A 23,272-nucleotide genomic window follows, 5' to 3' on the forward strand; every position below is an offset into this window, starting at 1 on the left:
AAATGGGTGTCAACGATTCTTAGGCATGCAATGAAATGCTAACCACTTTAGCAAACTACTCATTACATTAGTCTCTCTACAAAATTATGCTTAGTTAAAACTCAATCCTACAATCCTACGATCTTAATCAAATGACTTGACCAAACAAGAAACAAGAAAAAACAATAGGAAATTACATCACGCCTCAATTATTTAAGTTAATCAACACTAATTACGAGATAGCTCAAGCGCTTAAGATAGAATACATCAAGCTTAAACTCTTTGATATGAATGAGATAGATAGAGATTCAAAAGCTCTAACCTAACGTGAGCAATTGAAAATGTAAGAAAGCTGCACCGTTGGCTTTTATACTTCCCTTAGTTCTACGTGTTTGTTTTTGAACAAAACGTTTTTCAACCCCGCATCGACCCCGAATTCTTAAGCTCCTCGTCCAAACTTCTTGGGCTCATGGGCAGCTCCACAAACAATGTGCAATGTCCTCCAAACTCTCTCCACATGCCTTGCAATTACTCATGCCACCCACTCTCCGGTTGGATCAATCTGATGGGTAATTAACCAAAAAAACACCTTAACCCTCTTGGGGAGGGATGAGTTCCACATCCTGCTCCTCGTTCTATCCACAAAGACTGAATTGACAGCTACATGGGTCCATTTGTTGGCATACTTCTCACGATGCAAGCATAACTGTCTCCTCGAGCGAGTTGAGTAGTCAAAGAAACCTCTTGATTTATCTTGTTTGCCCCTCTACATATATTCTGCAAGATCCCATTCTAAACCCTCAAGTGGCTTGCCTTCAACTACATACAAGATCCAATCCTCCTCAACCTCAGCGGCGATTGATGGATTCACCTTCCATTTCATATCGTCTCGTGCCACAATTCTAATCGGGAACCAACGAGCACCTACAACTGCTGATCACAACTGGATGATCTTCCTATTCTTCCCATGCTTTCTTAGAATGGTCCACTTGAAGCCAAAAGTGATCGCACAAATACAACATCACTATCTTAAGGGTCACACTAATAATAATAAAACGAACATTAGACTTTCTTATGTAGGCCGGATGGGTGGTACCCTTTATTCCTTCGGGAATTATTTGAAGACATTTGACTAGAACATAAAATGCCTATCATGTCTCTTTGCAAAGGGCCCGGTTTCGGATCAAACCGAACCGAACCAAAAAACCGTGGCTTAACGGTTTATAGGTTCAAAGATAAAAAAATGGTTTGGTTTGGTTTCAAATGTTACTAATCGGTTTCGGTTCGGTTTTGAATTTACGATTTATCGGTTTCTGTTTATGTGGTTCAGTTTAAATGTTTATAGGTTAAAAAATACTCAAAAATATTCTCTATATGTGGAGTCTCTCCTTTTCATTTATGATGATCAATTATGATAAGTATGATGATCAAATTTATGATAAGTATAATGATCAACTTTATGATATGTATGATGACAAAATTTATGATAAGTATGATGACAAAACTTATGATGATTTTCTCGCACAAATTTATAATAAGTATGATGACAAAACTTATGATGATTTTCTCACACAAATTTATAATAAGTATGATGATTAATATCAATAAAAAATGGTTTGGTTTTGATTTATAATAAACCGGTTTGGTTTGGTTTAAATGGCTTCATAAATTTTAAAAACAGTTTGGTTCGGTTCTTATTATTAATAAATGGTTTGGTTTGGTTTCAAGGCCAAGAAACCGAACCAAACCGAAACCGAACCAGGTCCATTGCTAATGTCTCTATAAAAGCTCTCAACAACAAAAATATAATAGCTCCAGTAAGGTAAGTACCTTAAACAGTTCACAACATTCTCCTGATAATATGAAATGAAGGTCACATTGTAATCTTCTAACGTGAAGGCCTTCAATTTAAACCCATCTGCAAATTACCATAAACTTGAAAATCGTGTGCTCCAGTTAACTTTTTATATGTTCATGAAACTGTTCTATGTCATGCCTAGATTCTAGAACAAATATCTAGAGGGAAGGTGCTCATGAGCATTCAGATGTTTACCAAAAACACGAGATAAATAAACACAGATTCACATAATCTACATCAGTTTAATTAAACTTATGTTTGTGTTCATATCCATCTTACTGTCTTAATTTTTCTACAAAGGTCCCTTAAGACCATAAGTAAAAAGATCAACATTCATCGCAATCCTCAATTGCAGAAAATGGTAACCAACCATACATTGAATAAGTGTGTATATAACAATACAACCCCATTTGATAGACTGCAGATTCAAGGTTAATAAAATCCATTAAACGATGAAATAAAACAATTATAAAATCCACAATATTGAAGGGTGTCTATGTGTACATGTATGGCCAATAAGCTTGAAACACTCTTTGAGGAGGTCAATAAATGAACTTCTTAAAAAGAGCTTCAAATGATCACTCATAATCATCATAGTTCAATTGTCATTCAATCGAACTGACAATGAATGAATGACCAACTCACCGAGGATCAGCAAAGGAGATGGATAATTTTGCATATGAATTATTATTAGCAGTGGCGGCAGAAGCAGTGCTGGAGGTGGTGGTAGTATCGGTGGTGGATGTTAAAATTGAGACCAATGGATTAGGTGGATTCATTGCAAAGTTCTTCAGATCAGAGAGATAGCCAGGTCTACTGATTTCGATACGCCACTCCGAGGAATTGCCAGTCAACATGGAAAGGGCTTCTGACATCTTTGGTCTTGCTGTTGGAGCGGCTTGAGTGCAGAGCAGTGCAATTTTGATAACTTTCTCCACATCTTCCGCAACAAAATCTCCAAGCAACACCTCATCTGCAACTTCGACGACTTTCTTTGCATCATACAGTTCCCATACCTGCAATTGAAGACAACTAATATTTTTGCAATATCACTTTTGTACATCATAGACAATGAGATCAACAGCATTTCCATAAGATCATCATGTCACAGTTGTCTTCTCATAATCCCAAGATGATATCTTAAAACAGAAAAGGACAAATATGTAATGCACAATTTTCAATATATTTCTGGTTTCAAGTTTCTTGAAGGACGACTGGAAAACTCAATATTATCCATTTCCAATAGTTTCCAACATTTATCTTATCTTGTTGCAAAACAAAGAATAAGGTATCTTGTTCCCAACATTCATCAATTATTGCGTATAATACAACCTCAGGCATATAAGAATCTAAATAACCTAAATCCATGTTATAATCTATCAGCTTACAGTAGCAGGAGAATGGGAACTGAAATTTTGATTAATAAGGCATATTTATATTCAATTGAAGTTCCTAAATGGCATTCAATAGACACTCACCCATTCTAAAAGATAGATCTTATCATTTGACAGGTCTGGAGCAGTGCAGCTTCTGCCACTCACAATCTCTAGTAAAAGAATGCCAAAGCTGTACACATCTGCTTTTTCTGTAAGTCTTCCTTGAAAAACATACTCTGGAGCAAGATATCCACTATTTAAATTCACAAATAGAATAGATGTTAGAAAAAAACTGAAATGCAAGCTGAGATAATAATGCGTTAAATAAACTCCATCCAATTATAATACTTGCAGGGGCATAATGTGAAAACTAGATAGATCAATTTAAATAAAAAGGCCAAAGTGATCAAACAGCCATGACTACAGCAACAAAAGAGATAAGTTAGCAAATGCATTACTCAAACTTGGTACACAACCTGTTAAAAGTTACCAGATTGACAACTATATGTTATAATGCACAATTTGCAATTTCTTTATTCCCAAGCCAGTTAAGTGCATGCAGACCCAAACCTGGGTGTGTTACAACTTCTGTGCTTGTGCAATACAATCTTATGTTGTAAATCAGGAGAGCTTAATGTAACCTATAAGATATTGAAGGGTGTCTTTATGTTGTGGAAAAGGTTTATTATTTTAGATAATGTCACAGTATTTCTCAAATCACTAGATCTCAAGACCTCATTGTATTTCATAATAAAATCATACTACTGAAGGTGTGTGGTTATAACCATAGTGATGTGCAGGATGATAAACATGTTACATGAAACATAACTTTCTTACAAACCTAATACAGATCCTACCAACCATTTCTTCACTCAGTTGGCATAACACAATTATAGATAAGAATTTAATGTTTCATGCTTACATGGTTCCAGCAACCCGTGTACTGACATGAGTATTATTATCATTAAACAATTTTGCCAACCCAAAGTCTGCAATCTTAGGATTTAGACTTTCATCAAGGAGAATGTTGCTTGCTTTTATATCTCGATGCACGATTCGTGTCCTTGCCTCTTCATGTAAATATGCAAGTCCTCGTGCAATTCCAATACATATATTGAATCTTGCAGACCAAGTAAGGGATGATTTGTTTGCTGAAATGAAGCAAAATGTTCGAGTGAAATAGAGTAAGTACATAATAGTTACAAACTAGGGCAGTATGATGTCACAACCTACCTTGTAAATATTGCTGAAGACTATTGTTCTGAAGAAATTCAAAAACAAGGATTTTATGATTCCCTTGAACACAACAGCCAATTAGTTTCACAAGGTTGCGGTGTTGTACAGCAGAGATAGTTGCAACTTCATTCAGAAATTCATCATTGCTTTTTTCTGCGTTACTAGAAAGTCGTTTAACAGCTACCATTGATCCATCCGATAAAATCCCCTGGAGATATGGGGCAAAACAATCCATTTTAGGAAGTCTAAGATAAAGGCAGTACATGTGTTTGACTATGATCCTATAGAGGATAATCATCAAGGGAAGGTATTCCCCTGAGAGTTGAGGCGTTATATCACAAAGCTTCAGTAGGACATTGGATAAATACCATAGTTAGCTATGTACAGATAAGTAAGCGTGTTATTCCAGTCCCTATCACTAGAATAGGCCTTTGTCGAATATAATAAGACCGGCATTTATGGTAAATGGAAAATGCATTTCTAAAGATTCTATTCTGAATCCAATCGTTGTTTTGGAAGCCTGGGAGTGGTAACAACACTGCATTCATAAATATTAAGATTCCAAGAAGCCGCTTTACTGAGAAAAAGAGAATGATACTACAAAGGACATTTATCATACAGCTACAAATATATAATTCTCATAATTCCACTTCCATTAATGCAACGGAATTCTCTACATATACTTGTGTTGCTATACCTTATAAACAGTACCAAAACCTCCTTCTCCTAGCTTGTTCTTCTCATTGAAGTCTCCAGTGGCAGCTCTCAACTCACTGTATGTGAACATGCGTGGTTTTATTTCCATTGCTAACAGTTCTGAGGACATGTTTCCTGATGTTTAAGCCACATAAGATTCACATCAATTAGTAATCTTCAAGAAGGAACCACAATGCCACTGAGGAGCATTGAATATCAGGAACAAATGAGACCTTTACTCACCTGTATTAGAAAACTTTCTCTTCCAAAGAATAAAAGCAACTATGAGAACAATAACAAATACACCTATCACAGATCCCACAATCACAGGAACTTTTGATATAGAACTAGAAGGAGATGGCGAGCTTGAACTGGGCACAGTAAAATCTGTTCCAAAAGAAAGTGTTGAGATATTATTTAGTTCGAATAATATCTGATTTCCCTGTGCTGAAAACCAGATTTTTTAATCACTTTTTTATCTTATTTACTTTGTAATCTTTATTTTATTTTGATTTTTTGTTCTCAAAGACGAGACAACACGTAAGGTGTAATCTCTTGTTTGGCCATTTTGCCCTCTTAAAAGACATTAATGTATCTTTCTTTCTTTCTTTCCTGTGAGAATGCTAGTAATGAGATGACAGCTAAAAGCTATATCTAAAAACTCATCCAAAACCAGCAGTGTCCCATTGATTCATACAAGATACTTTCCTTGTTTTAAAACAGAATTGTATATTAAACTGCAAGAAAAACCGTGCTCAGATTCATTAGCTCCCTCTATAGTTATCTAGGTATACAAAGATCATTGCTTTGCCAAAGTTAATCTAACAGCATAAATCAATAAGACATTGTTGTACCATGACTCTTACATAAACTGGAGTAGCATGCGGCACGGGGTGAGGGATATCCCATTGAGATAATGTTTACCCAAGATAACTTTCTGATTTAGAAGGATGGTTAAAAGGAAGAAATCAAATGATATTAACAGGTACATTCATCATGTGAGAACGATGATACTTTACATGTCCTAAGGAATGCTGGTTAGAGCAATATTTATACAGAAACTTCATATCTGTTAAAGTTTCTTTTCAATGGTCCGTTAGAGATTTAATGTTAACATTTAAGATTTTATTAGGAATACATTAGAGCTTCAAAACTAGCATTAATTGTCGTATTCAGGTTTCATTACAGATTCCACGCCAACATTTAGGGTTTCATCAAGGTTTGCAAGCTAAAATTTAGGTGTTTTATCAGAGTCTTTCAAGAAAAGATGAAGGGTTTTCGTTCAGGATTTTTTAAGGTGACTTCAGATTCATTTTTTGCAGAATACTTATTTCAGTTTAGAACATACTAGCAGAGACACTTATTGCTGAAATGAGGGGTCCATACGTCCAACGACTTGGACTGCAGCAGGTTCCCTTTCCAGCCCACAAGAGGTGAATTTCAAGAACATTATCGGTAACCTGAGTTGGAAATCTTTTGACTAAAGCTTTGAATGAGCCATTGGCTTCTGTACGAATATCAAAATCTTTCAAAACCCTGAGTCCCTGCCAGAATGTTAACTTTTAGTACAAGGCATGTCATTTACTAGAATGAGAACCTTTTATCATTGGGAAATATGTCATTCTTCTACAGCAAACAGCTGAGTTTACTGTGCATTGGGGTGACTGGAAAAAATACCTTTCAAATAGTCTTTAAAGACTAAGATAAAGCTTCTGTTGTCAAATCATTTCAAACTGAGCTTTTATATTTTTTTTCCCACTCTGGTAGTGTCATTAGTCATTGAGATTACATGACAAAATTACCTTCCACAATGTCAACGCAAACATATAAGCTTGCAATTCCATCAAAGTTGGATTTTCAAATTTCATTCAGAAACATTTAAAATATTTGGTATCACAGAAACAGTCTCATACAGTACATATCCCCATGCTTTAAAAACCATGCAAATGCTCTTTTTTACTTTATATGGAAAAGAATTCTGCAACTCCTTCCAGTTATTGTGCCACTTAACGTTTACATAACTGTTGGTTTAGTTTCCAATTAGGCAGACTACAAGGGACCCAATGGTGGGAGCATGTATGAACATTTACGTAAGTGCAGGCATATTTTTTAGACAAAAATATTGTAATAAAATCCCAATCGACTATGAATTTCAGGTTCTGTAAATTGTGTCACTGTATTTAAGAATGCATCATGAGCAGTTGAAATCCTTATATATGATGTGACATGTGTTTTGGTTTTTTGGAGTAGACCTGCAAAGATTTGTGTATAGATTACCTTTATGTAAACATCAAAAAATCTTCGTCCATGACTCTTCCAAGTGTTATCAGCAGTTATGGAAATTTCCGCAAAATGAAGCTCGACATTATAAGCTCCATTGACCATACCCAAACCATAATACTTCAATGAGTTAGCACTGCCTCTTGCAGTCTTGTATAAACTCGAATCAAATGTTCCTTGGGTATCAGTTGCAGTTGATAATAAATTATTGAAGCGTGTATCATCGCTATCATATCCAGTATAGCTTACGCTCCATTTCCCATCAGCACTCTGGAAATAGCTAGAATTTCCTAGTATCCCGCTATCAGCACTGTACTTTCCTTTGCTTGCAGTAATCTCTGGACCTCCACAGTTAATTAGAAATCCAGTATCTGCAATATGAATGCAAGTTAAAACCTAAACTGAGAAGTATAAATTTAACAGTCCATAAGAACAAACCGCAAAGAAAAAATTTCATTTTATGGAAACAAATACATGGTTTATGAGGCCTTTGTTCTAAGGCTTTGTACAGTCAAACATATCAAAAATTTCGGCTTGGTCTCATCTATCAACAAAGTTAATAAGCGAATTTCATTGATTGGCATTGTGTATTAGTTATCTTCTCATGAATGAAAGGTTCACCAGGCAAGGAAGAAGGATACTTCAGCATTTACTTTCTTACCTTGATATGATACAGTGCTTCAACAACTTATTTACCATCAGTGACAACATCTTTTATTGATCAGAACACAAAAACGAAATTGATACACATTCCCCTATACGTATTGATCAAGTTCCCATTATTAAAATATTTTGCTCAACCATATAAAAGATGGAACAGAAAAATAAAATCTTACTTGTTCCTGACTGTGTTCGATCACATGGTGAGACAGTATCCAGGCAGTTGAAAGTTGCATAGTCAACCCTGCACAGGAATGTTGACGAGATAGTATCAAACATCATGCATCTTGTTGCAGATGAGCTCAAAGTTGATGTATTTGGCAACCACAAAATATTCAATTCAAAACAGAAAGAAACGAAGAATAAATGGAAGGTAAATTAGTGCCGGAAGTTTCATTCAATTATTGCTCACATGATAAAGAGCATGAGAGTCCCATGATAAAATTCAGATGAACATGAAAGCAGCACCAAAAAATTATCAAATCATATCAATCAGTGACCAATATCCAACACCATTACTCAAGTTTGGCACTCATGTCATCAAAACAGCTACTGAAAATGGAGATAATCGTTGTTGGTAAGCTGAAACAAAAGAATGGTTCGAGTCAGATGGCATGAGCATAAATAGGGGTACCCCTTTTCCAATATAGCTTGTGTTCCCATCTAAACACGACCAATGTGGGAAAGAATAGAAAGATCAAATTGGATCACAGAAGAACATGTATCAACCTCACAATTGGTATGAAGATGGTTCACTATTATCACATTGGATCATGGAAGAACATGTATCAGCCTCACAACATCTCTTGGTATGAAGATGGTTCACTATTAAGAGCACATGTTTTATGCATATTGGACGAGGGATGCATCATCAGGCCCTCTTATATGGATATATATATATATATATATATTGCATGTGCTGCACAGTGTGATAGGGCAGCTGCAGACCTCTTCACACCTCTAGATGAATCTGACATTCGTTACAGATTGAGGTAGTCAGATATGCACGCACACCTCGGTAAGAAAGAATTTGCCAATTGTATCATCAGGTTGTCGAATCTGAAGAACACTATGTCTAGCACTATACTCCCCTTTACACAAGGTGATGGAATATGAGGACCAACAATGATTGGAAGAATCATTCTTGCTAGAACTCAAAAGACACAATGAGAAGCTGTTAGCATAGAACAATACAACCACATGCTCATCAACAAAAAACAATCAACTTTCTTTAGCTCCATCACTTCTATTAATGCTACAAGTCAATGAAGGGCTACACAAGTGGGCTCCCAACCAGGACACTCACTACGAATGGTTTACAATAGATTGGGCAATCGCAATTTGTCACCTATGTAGACTCCTGCCTTGTCCACCATAACCTTGCCATCCTTGCCATCACAAATAAAGGCCACTATCACCCACCATCGCAGGTGCTTCCCTCGCTTCAGAGATCTCTCCATCTTGGATTGACCCATGCTGGATGTCTTTCATATGCAAAAATTGTAATCTATCTAACATAAGAATCTTAGATATATAAATAGCAGGATTCTTAATTCATTTTTACTTAGTTTTATTTTGATTTGACGTTCTCAAAGACGAGACAACATTTTGGGATGTAATCTCTTGTTTGGTCTTATAGGCCATTCTGGAACTTTTCTCTTAAAAGACACTAATATATATCTTTCTTTCTTACAATGTACAGCATTTAAATTTATGAAGATCAGTGCCAATTTCATGAAGACTGACACAAAGAAAGCACCTTTCTTACAGAATAGCAAATACAGATAATTACATCATCCTACACATAAAGGATGAAAATACAGAATTTGAATAATGGCATGCATAAAATGAGATCATTCACACTTCATAGATTCTCTTTTAGTTTGCAAATGCTTTGTATATCTAATATACAAAGAAAATAGCCAGAAAAGTTGGTCAGTTTACTTGATCCAATGTAAATTATTTAACGATGATCATATCAACCAAAGCCACAGTTCATTGCAAACTAGTTGTTTTTGAGAGGAGAGAAAAAGAATAAGGCTGGATTTTCCAGTGACAGTACAATCTACCACACACTGGAGAATGCTTATAAAATAAAGGTTAAATGATAATGCTTGTAATTATGATGAAACCAAGCCATGCTAGGGAAATCTCAAAATAATCTATGAAATTTCCAAAAACACAATGATGATATTACCTGATGTCCTGAGTAGTTTGTTCAAAAAAGTTCCATAACAAATTCCTGCAAGTGTTCAAATGATTGAAATTTATGTTAAAATTTATTTGATTGGAGGAACTTGAGCCTAACCCCCTTCACTAGGCATCGCAACAAAATACAACATATGAATATTTATTCGCGTACGCTTCAAGAGTGCTTCTATTCACCCATGCTGGAATGGACCCTGAAAATTGATTGTTTGAAACATCCCTACAGAAATCAACAAAAAACGCATCACATTGAACTTCTCATGGAAAATAACTTATCTGCTTTTCCAGTGAGTTCATAGCTTCTAGAATGCTATCTTATTTGAAAATTTTAAATAAAACCAGAGCTTATGGAATCAACATGGAACTTCTCGGCAGAAAAATATCACTCACAAGTTTGTCAGAAATGGGATTTCACCAAGAATGGAGATGTTCCCTTGCAAGTTGTTATTTCCAAGAAACCTAAAGGGAACAGTCAAATGTAAGAATAAATAAGTGATTATATTTATCTAGTATGGTGGTCACATGATTCAATCTAAGTTTCTATAAATGAGCATATTGCATCTTTTAACAACTTCAAACCCCACGTTGGTGAATTATAGAACTCAATTTGTTCTCGAGATGTAAGGCCCATTTTTCGTTTTTGGACATTTATGTGGTCTCTTCATATTAATCGTTGGGTTGTTTATATCCAGGGACAAATCTGCATGCAGGATTACTGCTGAATCCTTGGCACCCGGAATGGGCATTATCCACCTTTGGCACGTGTAAGGATGTTGTGCCAGAATCACCAGTTCATTTCCTAAAGCCCTGTTCACATGTTCATGCAGTCTGGTGTTCTGTAACGTCATTCCCATTGCATGATGAATTGCCTTCTGCATTTATCTCTTGTAGTGCACTCCTGTAGTCACAGCATAAATTGGGTTTGTATTTGTTCTATGAGGGAGTTTCTTTGACCCCTGCCATCATGCTCATGCAACTGGATATTCTCAAGGCACATTGGATATGATGTCTAAGGAGACATATTGTTATGATAGATACATTGTTTTTTTGTAGCGTAGATAGTATTACTTTGTGGTGTATGAAGAAGACTCATTGCTCTCATACTCCAAGTTATGGAACTCTTCCATCTCAGGCTGACTCTAATTAACGTATGATGGAATCTTGTTCATGGCTTCAGGAGTCAATGGGATGCTTCCCTGCACATAGACAGAGGAGAAAGAAGGCAAACTTTCCTCTTCCTGGGAAATTTTGTTCCATTACTTAGCAATGAAGTCCACCACCACGGTTTATTCTGCACAACTTCCATTAGCATTGACTAAAAACTGAGATCCTTAATTTATAGTAGTTGTATATACCAGTGCACAATCATCAGAATTAGGCACTCAGCAATTCCAACGTTTTTTTGTATAGTTGGTAAAACAATACAGAAGATTTGATGGCGTTGTTGGTGCAATTGTCCAGTGAAGATCAGAGTATCGTCTGTTCAACCCCTATTTTCCGAATTAGCAACTTGAAGAGTATGACAGTAGCAAGTTTTGAACCCATGAGGGTGGGTTGATAACAACATAACTCGCCACCACTATGGTACACCCCTAATGAAAAAAAACAAAGACGAGAATAGATAGCTCACAATCTGTTCAGTTTTTGCAAGGAAGCAAATGAGTCTGGAATAGTTCCCGTCAAGTTGTTGAAGGTCAAATCCCTAAGAATCAAAACAAAAACTATAAAGATAAACTATTTTCACCTGTTTCCGTGTCAATTCTAACAGAGCCCATATCCAGATTCCTTACAAAAATTGAAGATTGGCTAAGATTCCAAGATCATTAGGAAGAGAACCAGTTAGACCATTGTGTCTCAACGATCTGTATGAAATAATTGTTCGTGATAAGATTGTATATTCATGAAAAATTAAAATGGATACTTCCATTGCATTAAAAGGCAACTGACAAGTAAGTTAAATTTTGAAGGCTAGAGAATGATGATGGAATCGATCCTCCATCAATTAGATCCCCTATGCTCCTATTACAAGTAAAAACGAACAAACATCTTTGGTTAGGAAAACAAAAACTAATGTTATAGCTCAAAAATATTCTGATTTCAAATCCTTCTTGACAATTAAATTTTATTTGGCAAAATTTGAGATTTACAACATGAAGCTTCATAAGAAGAGTTTACAAAAGTAAAAGCTCATATAGAAATTGAATAATGCCATTACGAACATAGCTGTGTTACCCAACCACATTGCTCTCTCAAGGTGTTGGCCTACCAACGTGCCAACATTTGAGGACCGTGGAATACACTCAGAGATTCATGTCTCAGCCACACAAACAACACATACGGGTATGACAAATCATAAACATACAATTCATATCCCCCAAAGGAACCCCAGAACAAAAGGTAATATGCTACATATATGACATAAGAAACTATCATATTTTAAATAGAAAATATACAAGCTTCATTCAAACTACTTACATGCATTTATAGACCAAGAGAAAAACAAAGACTTGTGTAGTCAATCAAACCCATGGATTTTTTTTTTCTCATGTAACTAGAGTCAGGATTAATTGGAATCATACACCTATCGGAACTTCATTTTTCCTTCCTTTATAATCAACAGGATTCTTGTTGTCATATCAACATGAAAGAAGAGCTTCATTCTTTCATGTTGATATGTCAGGATTAATTGGAATCATACACCTTTCGGAACTTCATTTTTCCTTCCTTTATAATCAACAGGATTCTTGTTTTCATATCAACATGAAAGAAGAGCTTCATTTGAAGTCTTCAATTCCAATTTTAACTACTAAGTTATTCCTTCTGTGTAAAGAAATACAATACTAAACATCAATTACAGGCAGAAACCTGATTAATCAACTTTTTAGAACAAAAACTCACAATGTTTGAATTGACGTTAACGCTAGAATGCTTGGAGGAATTGGACCTGAAAAGTTGTTTCCATACATTCTCCTGCAAAAATATTTCCCAGCATAAGTGTTTTGTGAATGAACTAGACTAAAAGTTCTATAATGAGAACCTACGACGTTGACAAGCTACCAAACGCGTGTAGATATATGTCCAGAGAGCATACACAGAAAAATGATTTCATTAAACTTCACAACAAAGATAGAAACACAACAGAAAACTAGGCTTGTGTTTTTATTGCACCAAAATTTAAGCGTTCATCAATGCACTTTGATATTTGGGAGTAGCTGTCAGCCATAAAACGCAAATTTTTAAGAGTTAATCCATCCTTACTGTGGCTATATGATGGACACAGCTTATATCTACCAGGGTGATTTTGGCAAGAGATATAAAAACGGAGGAACATACCTACATTGAAACTTCCGTCAGAATATTATCTATCTGCTCATAATACTATCGTTATGAGCATCTCTTAGTTGGACCCACACCTAGGATTGGAAGGAAGTGCTGGGTCATAAAAGACCACAGGAGACTATTTTTCTGCTGCTCATTCTGACTTAGACTGATAATTTGTTATTGGATGATCATGCCACTTCTTTGTCAATTGCGCATATTTCCCCCATGGGTCAATGGAGGTGTATAAATAGACAAATGAAACTTCTAACATAAACCTACTCACAGTTCCAAAAGTTGTGACATCCCTCCAAAAACATCTGGGATTTTACCGGAGAAGCCATTGCCAAACATCCAACTGCACAACAGGTGTTAAATGGAATCCAAACTTTAATATGGTTCTCTAAATTTAGATAAAAATAATTTATCACCAAAAATTCCATGCAGACATACATAGTAGATAAGCGGGTCAATTTACTGAACTCCGTTGGTAATTCTCCAGAAAGCCCACTGCCATCCATGTACCTAAAAAATAAAGCATATCTTGTAAATACAACTAAAACTTTGAGGAACCACTGTAAAGACTAGAAATAAGTTTGGTAATTAGCACTCACAGGCCAGTAAGTGCTGTCAAATTACCAAGTTCTCTTGGGAAAGTTCCTACAAATAGATTGGATCCAAAACCTCTGTAAACAATGAGCAAAATCACAACAAAGAACAGAAGGTATTGGAATAAAAATGCAGGGGGCAATACTGGATCTTGTCAAATAGAAAGTAGATTACTAAATTTTTTGAAACGCATTAATTTAATCCAATTGAACAGCATATTGGTAATGAAAGAAATTGAGAACCTATATTCAAGTGAAATCTAAATATACAAATATGAGGTCTTATAAAAATTAGCCTCAATCCTAGAAAGAAAGAAAAATATATTGACATCCTTTAAGAGGCCAAAATGGCCTATCCAATGCTTATATCACACGTTGAAGATTCAGACATTTGCACCTATAAGCTAAACCATCTTCAAGTCAAACATTCATTCTTCTAATTAGAATTTCTATCTGTGAAATATTTACTTCACAGCACTATAGTAGGGAACCTAAGTGTCAACCTTGAGTACCTTTGCTTAAGGAACTCCCAATCCATAAGGCATTGATCACTAATCGGAATCCTCCCTTGGTCATAATTGGGGCTACTCGCATCTCCACCCAGATTGTACCATGGGCATTGATGATTTGCTCATTACCATACAAGACTCATCAAGACTAAAGGCCATACACCATCAAGCAGCTCTCTTCTCAATGATGACCTTACCATCTTCATATACAACCCATTTCCCTTCATTTCATGCATTGCGCACTCGTGGCATGTTTTCTTCGTGTGTGCTACTTGAGTGGGTGTGAGATCGTCATCTGAATATACATTGTCACCCTTGAGCGCCCTTCTCTTGGATAGGAAAGCATATATTGGCATCTTCTTGCGGGCTTCCTTTTTCAACCCCAACCAACAACTTGTACATGAAATGCGTGAGCTTTCCTTTCGGCTTCTTCTAGTGTACCATCCACACCGGTGCTCCTTTCTTGCTTTCTCACTACCTTTAACCAAGGTGCGATTTGCTTTAATTACTATTTTAGCATGCTTGGCTTAAACTTTAGCATCTTTGGGCATCTCTGCCCATGATTGCATCTCCTTATTTACATTGCCTTTAATAGTGGAGATGCTTTTTCCCACTACTTCTTGTCCTTTCTGTAAATCAAACTTCAATAACGAATAGTTTGACCGTATTTGAGGATATTTCATCCTTCAGGTATTGTGGCATGTCATCCTTGATCGAAGCGTTGATTTACTTATGAAATTGTGATGTCTTTTTGTATGGCTTCTAATAATTCCATCTTTAGAGAGGCATGCTAGCTCTTTTGATGAGTTAAGTGCTAGACGCTTGGGAGAGGGCTTTAGTGATTCCATGTGATATCAGTGGCTTGGGGGAGGTGTAATTCCTAATTCTACTCTGATGATTCCATGTGATATCCATGGCTTGATCCTGCTTGTGCATGCTACCATGATCACCACGGGTCTTTCTAGGGGTAGCCATCCATCATATAAGTTCCTCTCATCATGTCCGTGTCTCCTTTGGCACACCAATATCGTGTAGCCTCCTCATGAATCTAGCTCGAAGAGCTGTGTCAATTTTCTTATGGAGATCCATAAAGCAGCAGAATGCCTTCTTTGCATGTGTTTGCTTCTCCTAAATGATGGCTCTAAGTGTGAATATATAGTACAAAATATCAGGTAGCTGATCCGGTAGCAACTTTCTTGAAACTTGCTGCCCTAATGTCCAGTATCCATGGCGTCCCATCCAACAGTTTATACCATGTTCTAATCATTTATCAACTGGTATCCATAGGCTACATAAATTAAATGGCTTTATCATAATTCAATTTCCAAACATGCCCATCATTGAAGTGTATAACATCACAATCGTGAGATATGTTAAACTCACATGCTTCGCAAGTTCGTTAGATTTCCTAATTCAGATGGTATTGAACCTGAAAGTTGGTTGATTCCAAAATCGCTGCAATCAAGGATACAGAAAGCAAGAAATAATGGATCAGAAAGCATAGGATATTTAACAATTTTGCATCACCTTCACACATACATTGTTACCAATGATGTTAATCTACCAATCTGCGTGGGTATTGAACCATAAAAAAGATTCAGACCAGCCGTCCTGTATAAAGAAAAATATATAAACTTTGTAAGGGGCCACCAAGAGTTTCATTAGGAAAATTACGAACCCAAATTGGGGTTGTGGAAGAATGTCATATCATTGATATTCCATGTGTCAAGATGAAAAATATGCCAGGCTTCAATGTTTATAGAACATGTTTATCTCCACCAATCATCCTTGAATGCATGCAACATGTGAAGCTTTTTGTTTTGCCCTTGATTAAAAGAAGAATTTGAAAATCATGTACCTTAGTTTGCTACAGTATTAGAATGTAATTATATGAAATACTGCATGTGTTCAAGTTGTGAAGCCTATCTTCACTCTCTACCTTGGACATTAGGGTTAGGGTTTTAACAAGTGGGTTAGATGCTAGCTCGATAATGTCTTCTCTTCCCAGTATAACCTTCAATTAAAGTACTTAGGAAAGATTGTGCTCACTTTAGGTATTTTGCATAATACATTATATACTTAATAAGGCAGAAATATTAATATGAACCAAAGTATTGCATATACTAAAAGACTCTATCATAGCAAGCATGACTAATACCTTAAACTAAATGAGGATGCAGTTGGTTATTGTGTCCAGAAATAATACATGTTAAAGGTTTTTGTTAAAAGAAATAATTGATCAAAGTAAGAATTACTTACAACTCAGTCAAGTATGTCAAGTTCATAATTTCCAAAGGTATCTCAGCTGCTATCTCTAGATTGTACATATACCTAATGTCATTCACAACCAGATTAGAACCATCTCAACCACAAGGCAAATCAGCTAAGAAGGAAAGTATCCAGAGTACCATCTAGAACATTGAAGGAACATACCCTATCAGAATATAATCCCATGGAATTAACAATTCACCATCAAAGTACAAACAATTTGACTTCCCTTTATTACTAGTTGTACTTAGATTTCCATATAAGCACCATAAGAGATACTCAAATCAGAAAAAAGACAATATTTATAGCTATTAACTCATTAAGGCTCAGCAAAGAATATATGATAACATCATTAAACTGTGTTAGCCTCACAATGTTGTCACATGACAATTCGTCCCTGTACAATCACATTTAATGTATGGGGCAGCAACTGTGTTATTCCAGCTACTGCAAGGATCGATGTCAAAGTTCCATTGAGTAAATCCCAGTTTGCTGGCTATGGTCTGCAGTGATGCAACTGTCAAAGCCCAAAAAGAGTCAGCAGAAAGAAGATGGAATAAGATTATCACGAGACAACATTGAAGTACCAAATAAAGCAAACATAGTAGAGGTAACAATCTCTCGTCATTCATCACATGTTCTCACTGGGCTCTATCCCTTTCAGTCATAGATAAAATAATCGCACTGCGTTTTCACTGCTTTCAATTATAGACAAAAGGATATTTTCCTCATAGCATGCTACCTAATCTATAGCGTAATTCTGATACCTAAGGTCTGTTTCTCATAGATAGATATGAATGATAGATGGATTTTTCATATAGATTTTGTCATTTTCCTTCATGAAACCTTATATCAACGAGAAAGTAAAATGTGTAATGCGTGCGCGCGCGCGTGTGTGTGTGTGTGAGAGAGAGAGAGAGAGAGAGATACCTTCACCAGGGTCTGTGGTGGTGGAATTCTGTTGAGCTTGAGCGGGAAGAATCCATGGAGAGATGAAGAAGATAATACAAAGTCCAGCGATTAGCGATCCACCCATGGCAGCTAGATGATTGACACAGCTGCTGCTAGGTGATCTGTCGTCTAAGACCTTCACTGTGTTATCGCCGACGACTGTACAGACAGAGCCAAATCAAGGAAGGAAGCGCCATTGAAATAGTCATCACGTTCACGTGCTCTGTCCCCCCGAAGGAGAAGGAGAAGGGAGGGGGGGGCGGCGGCGGGGTCCCCACCATAGACCATTCATTAGATAGATTGCGAGGTCCCATCTCCAATTCGTTTTACTCAGTTCAGTTTATGAAGCAAATCAGTCTATTTCAACTGTATTTTGGGCGGACATTTGTCGGCCCATCGTAAGCCCAACAAACTGATGCGGCCGAGACACCCCGTCACGGGAGCCGTCGTCTCGCCCATCCGGTACTTTCTACACACCCGCTTTGCTCCTCGCATTGGTTAGGTTTTGTTAGGAAATAAAAATTTGTGGGCGGAACTTTTGAAGTCGATTCCTATTTGATCCCGAATAGTCGGGTCACCCACGTGCCCTCCGTGCCAAATTCATCTTTAGTTGGGAAAAATGGCGTGGTTCGGAACAGATGCCCATTTCTCGATCTGCCACATAATCACTTGATATGTAATAAAAAAATAAAAATAAAAACTTGGAGCGAACAGTCGCTTGTCCCAAGCTTTTGAGGGAGGACAGGGAATGTATCCAGCAAATGGCAAAAAAAGGACGATACACCTCATCTTACTTGATCATAAGAAGATCAAGTTGCTTTCTTCTTTTTTGCCACTAGGCATTTGCACATTTTGTAATAATATTGCTTAATCACCAAAAAAATTTGGATCGAAACTCACCCACCTAACAACAATAATGGACTATAAAAGTAGTACCAACTAATGGCTTCCAACCCATGAAAACAATGTCTCTTTAATAAAATTGCAATGAATTGTATTAGTGTGATTGAATTGCCCAATTACTATAAATGAACTCTAATGCATCAAGGATTAGTTGTAGAAGATTCATGGCCATGATCAACCTAAAGGCTTCTCATATCAAGTCGCTTCATACAATACTTTCAAAACACTTGTCTTTAGTACAAATGTCAAACTGGCTTTCGTATTTATACTTCATAGTAAAACAAATGTGTTGTCATGTTTACTTAGGCTCCATTTATCATTCTTCTCCCTTATATCAATAATCTAGGTTATTATTGTGTAAATCCAAACATGACAAATTTGGAAAACGGCTCATGCAATCATTATTTAATAATAACATTAGATTCCATATACTTGTCAATCACAAGTCCTTGGACTATTATGAACATGAAAAAGCATGTCCTAAAAACTTAATTTTATCTAGAAATGATATAAAGAACCCCACAAATTCGACACAAACTTTATCAATTATAGGTCTACTATCTTATGTTGCTTAAATTCTTAACGACTAAAATAATTGTATTTTTTGCTTTTGATGTTCATAATTTTTCTTCACGTTTTTAGTTCAACATTATGTATACGAACACTTGATTCCACAAAGAAAAAGTATTTTACATCTTGTTGTCCACAATCCAAAGGTAAAAAAATCTTCATATTTTTGGTTTGAGATTCGGATATGAAGAAGAACCTCACATATCTGATATATGTGAATACATATAGGAATCACGGATATTCAAAGTAGATGTAAGGATGAGGAGATTCATAGCTCGGGGATTCGTTGATGAATAGAAGTGATGTAAATGGAGAAACGACCATACAAGCTAGGAGTGATAATGGATTCCCATTGAGTAAACCATACGACTTATTAAATGACAATATCATTTTACTCATACTCAAAGAAGAAAAACAATGGAAGTGTGGATTCCCCTTTTCACTAACAAGAAGAGAGGAAAATGGAGATTCCATATTTTTTACCTAGAAAAATATCTACCTTCTCAAGATAAGTATGAGAAATTTAACCTCGTTGAAAGAGCTTATATGTGCTTTACATGTTACGAGATCTAGTAAGCTAAGTTGTGGCTTCTAATGGCCCACGGTCCATTACCCAACAAAGTCTTGATGATTACAATATCAAAATATTTCTCTAGATATGGGAGTTGCAAACCAACGCCCCTTGTCAACATCTATATGACACATAGTGTGATGTCTTTGGGATTAAGATGCTAATTGTCTCCAAGTTTTTTTAATTAGCGGGATAGGAAAGTGACCCCTATGTTGACTTTTATTAGAACTACCTTCGTGCAAGTCAATGCTATGAATTTTGAATTTTTGGAGTTGTTCAACATGAATTCGGGAAACAGTTTTTAGGAGATAATTGGTAGTGACAATCTAAAGATATGATTAAAATTCAACCCTTCAAATGTGGGCAACGACTTTCTAATGACATAGTTAGGTATGACATTTATTAATGGTGTTGTATACATCTTTGCATCCTTCAAGTGGCAAAGGAAATTGAGCTTCCCCATTGATCTTGTCACATACAAAACAAACATGGATTTCTTTCCATTTATGCCACATTCCAATAATCAACTCTATCCCAATGTAATTTCTGCCATCTTAATCTTTCTGTTGTATAATTTCTACTATCTGTTCTCTCCACTCTATCCCAATGTAATCTAGCTAAGTTGGGTACCATTTAGTTTCTAGGTAGATAATGACCAAAGATATGACCATGATCCCAAGTTTACATGCAATGGGTTGCAAAGTTGCTTGTTTCTACCGTGTTGTGTGCATCCATTTTACTTTCAAAAGTCTATGTGTTGTGTTTCACTTGTTTACCTCCTCCATGAAATATTCATGTTCACATGCAGTTTAAGACTAGTCACAATCAAACATCTTCTTGAGTATCCAAGTTTCTAAACTCTCTCTTCCAATTTATTATTCCTAGGCATTGCAAACCTTTATTCACACTTGTTCCGAAGAAGAACACTCTTATTTCTACTAGCTTTAAATGAACTTAAAACTAACAAGCATTTAAAATCTATTTTACTTTCAAAAGTCTATGTGTTGTGTTTCACTTGTTTACCTCCTCCATGAAATATTCATGTTCACATGCAGTTTAAGACTAGTCACAATCAAACATCTTCTTGAGTATCCAAGTTTCTAAACTCTCTCTTCCAATTTATTATTCCTAGGCATTGCAAACCTTTATTCACACTTGTTCCGAAGAAGAACACTCTTATTTCTACTAGCTTTAAATGAACTTAAAACTAACAAGCATTTAAAATCTTAGTTGAAATTCTTTCTTGGCATTGATTGAAGGGATAACTCATACTTATTTCTGTTGATGCTACTGTTTGCTTTTTATCCTATTAAATTGGGCATACTTTGAAGCATAGAATAACATATTCGCAATCGTGGGGCCTCCCCCACGAACGCATACAAATGCGAATATGAATACAAGTGACAATATTCGCTTTTTATTTTTATTTTTATTTATTTTTAACTGCTAGCTACTATGAGCGAGCAACACCGAACAATCAGCGAAGAGGCCACACCTTGCATCTTGTCCGCGATGCCTACAACCTTGCCTCCCCTTGCATATTGCCCTTGACTTGCAAATTAGGGTTTTCAACTAAAACCCTAATTTCGACCATATTTCTTCTTCTCAGCTTGCATCTTCGCCTCCCCATCATCCTTTGAGTGACACATGTACATATTGTTCTCGGCATCCAAACTCAAGGTTTTTCTTAAACCCTAAATTTGGTTGAAATTAGGAACCCTAATTAATTAGTTATTTGAGAATTAATTAATGTTTTAGTAAATTAATTCATTATTAGTGAATTAATTAATATTTTAATTCTTGAAACCCTAATTTTGGTTGAAATTAGGAACCTTAATTAATTTATTATTAATGAATTAATTAATATTTTTAGTAAATTTGTTATTAATGAATTAATTCTTTTTATAGTAAATTAAATAATTTTTATCATATAAATTTAAAGCGAATGGTTCTGTAATATTCTTGGGGTCATTTTGTATTCTCGAATATCATGAATATCACGTATGTGTCAATCTATGCTTTGAGGTTTGGAGTTTTGTGATATGTGAAAGTCACATGATCTATGTTCCATATTCTCCACCTCATGTGTTCATTTTTCTTCTTTGTGATATGTTGAGATTAGCTTCACTAGTGAAGAAATGCTATTATTGGAGTAGGAGATAGATCGCCTTGAGCGAATAGCGGTCATATGCTGCATGGTGGGATCACGCCCAAATAAAGGGCTTACTACGAGATATGTTGCAAGGCAAATTCCATTCACAAGTAGGTGGTATAAGGGAAGTCCAACCACTTGGTAAAGGCTTCTATCAAATCGTCCTAGAGGACAAGGATTCCGCAATGAACCTCATAGCTCTATCTCCTTGCCAAGTCCGAAACACATGGTTGTTCATGCATAAATGGACACATGGTTTTAACCCAAAGAAGGCCGTACAACATGATGATTCCATGAAAAAGGTAACAATGTTGTTTCCTGGTTTATCCTTAGAATACATGTTACTTCCTACTATTGGAAACTCCTTTGGTATGATGTTGGACGAGGACCTAACGCTAGCGGACAGGTTAAAGAAGCACCAAGGCCCTCCCTTTATATGCCTTTTGGTGCAGGACATTGACAAACTTCCTTCCAAGATCCTCATGCTTGGAAAAAATGGAATGCGGATTGAACAACGCATAGAAGTGATCGACGCACCGGGGCAATGTTTTGCATGCAAGAAACTTGGTGATTTAAAAAAGAATTGCTCCAAGAGTGGCACAAAAGATTCCGCCAAGGATATCCTGGAAGGTAGTGGCACCATAGGCCATGAGAAGCCACCCCCACCACGACTCAATAAGGTTGTGATGGTATGGCAAATGGTGGGGAAAACCCATGTCCTACGCAAAACTCCACAGTCACAAAATCCTCCATCGCCTTTGAGTCCCAATTGATTTGATCTACTACAAGAACTCTCCCCCACTGATGAACATTCCCATAGTTCTTTCTTAAGGCCCAAGGAAAGGCCTAAGGTGACTCCAAGCACGCAAGAGAAAGTGCTCATTAAAGCTTACAAAACTGGAAGCGACGAAGGATCAGTAATGTTAAGACCCTAATGCAGAGCTTGAGTGGTATTGCGCCCAATGGAGAAGCAACAAACCAAGGCACAAGTCTAAATGTCACCCCTCATATCATTGTCCTCCCAGACACAAATGAGTGTGAAACCTCTAGCTAGGACCTTGAACCACACTTGCAAAACGCCTTGAAATGCATAGGTATAGGGCACAAGAAAGTGGACAAAACAAGGGTA

The 23,272-nt window shown here is 36.3% G+C and overlaps 1 protein-coding gene across 4 annotated transcripts; it reads right to left on the minus strand.

The window, feature by feature from the left end:
- Window positions 1–2,186: 2,186 nt before the first annotated feature.
- On the minus strand, window positions 2,187–18,081 carry LOC147869428 (putative LRR receptor-like serine/threonine-protein kinase At1g56140). Of its 4 annotated transcripts, XM_087329351.1 has the most exons (24): window positions 17,927–18,081; window positions 17,369–17,513; window positions 16,988–17,059; window positions 16,268–16,339; window positions 16,112–16,183; window positions 14,226–14,297; window positions 14,065–14,136; window positions 13,898–13,969; window positions 13,192–13,263; window positions 12,241–12,312; window positions 12,084–12,155; window positions 11,924–11,995; window positions 10,684–10,752; window positions 10,448–10,513; window positions 10,283–10,327; window positions 8,262–8,329; window positions 7,423–7,796; window positions 6,494–6,689; window positions 5,389–5,532; window positions 5,147–5,280; window positions 4,447–4,657; window positions 4,136–4,364; window positions 3,316–3,466; window positions 2,187–2,853 (listed from the first exon to the last, which is right to left on the minus strand). In XM_087329351.1, the coding sequence occupies exons 1-24, from the start codon at window positions 18,030–18,032 to the stop codon at window positions 2,479–2,481; spliced, it is 3,033 nt and encodes a 1,010-aa protein (XP_087185477.1). In that variant the 5' UTR covers window positions 18,033–18,081; the 3' UTR covers window positions 2,187–2,478. The 4 variants fall into 4 exon arrangements, with proteins under 4 accessions (XP_087185477.1, XP_087185485.1, XP_087185501.1 ...); XM_087329359.1 differs by lacking the exon at window positions 5,389–5,532; XM_087329375.1 differs by lacking the exons at window positions 16,268–16,339; window positions 16,988–17,059; window positions 17,369–17,513; window positions 17,927–18,081 and having other exon boundaries at window positions 14,226–14,271; window positions 16,112–16,184.
- Window positions 18,082–23,272: the final 5,191 nt, after the last annotated feature.

Source organism: Azolla caroliniana, unplaced genomic scaffold, assembly GCF_043228905.1.
Source record: "Azolla caroliniana isolate FFs.n. ecotype wild unplaced genomic scaffold, voAzoCaro1.0.p SCAF_1, whole genome shotgun sequence".
Classification (NCBI taxonomy): Eukaryota; Viridiplantae; Streptophyta; class Polypodiopsida; order Salviniales; family Salviniaceae; genus Azolla; species Azolla caroliniana.

Coding starts and splice junctions, on each gene's coding strand:
- LOC147869428 (XM_087329351.1), bottom strand. CDS start 18,032: ATGGGTGGATCGCTAATCGCTGGACTTTGTATTATCTTCTTCATCTCT. Junction 13,264..13,897: donor ATGTCACAACTTTTGGAACT/GTGAGTAGGTTT, acceptor ATATTTTTGCAG/GAGAATGTATGGAAACAACT. Junction 10,328..10,447: donor AATAGAAGCACTCTTGAAGC/GTACGCGAATAA, acceptor GAACACTTGCAG/GAATTTGTTATGGAACTTTT.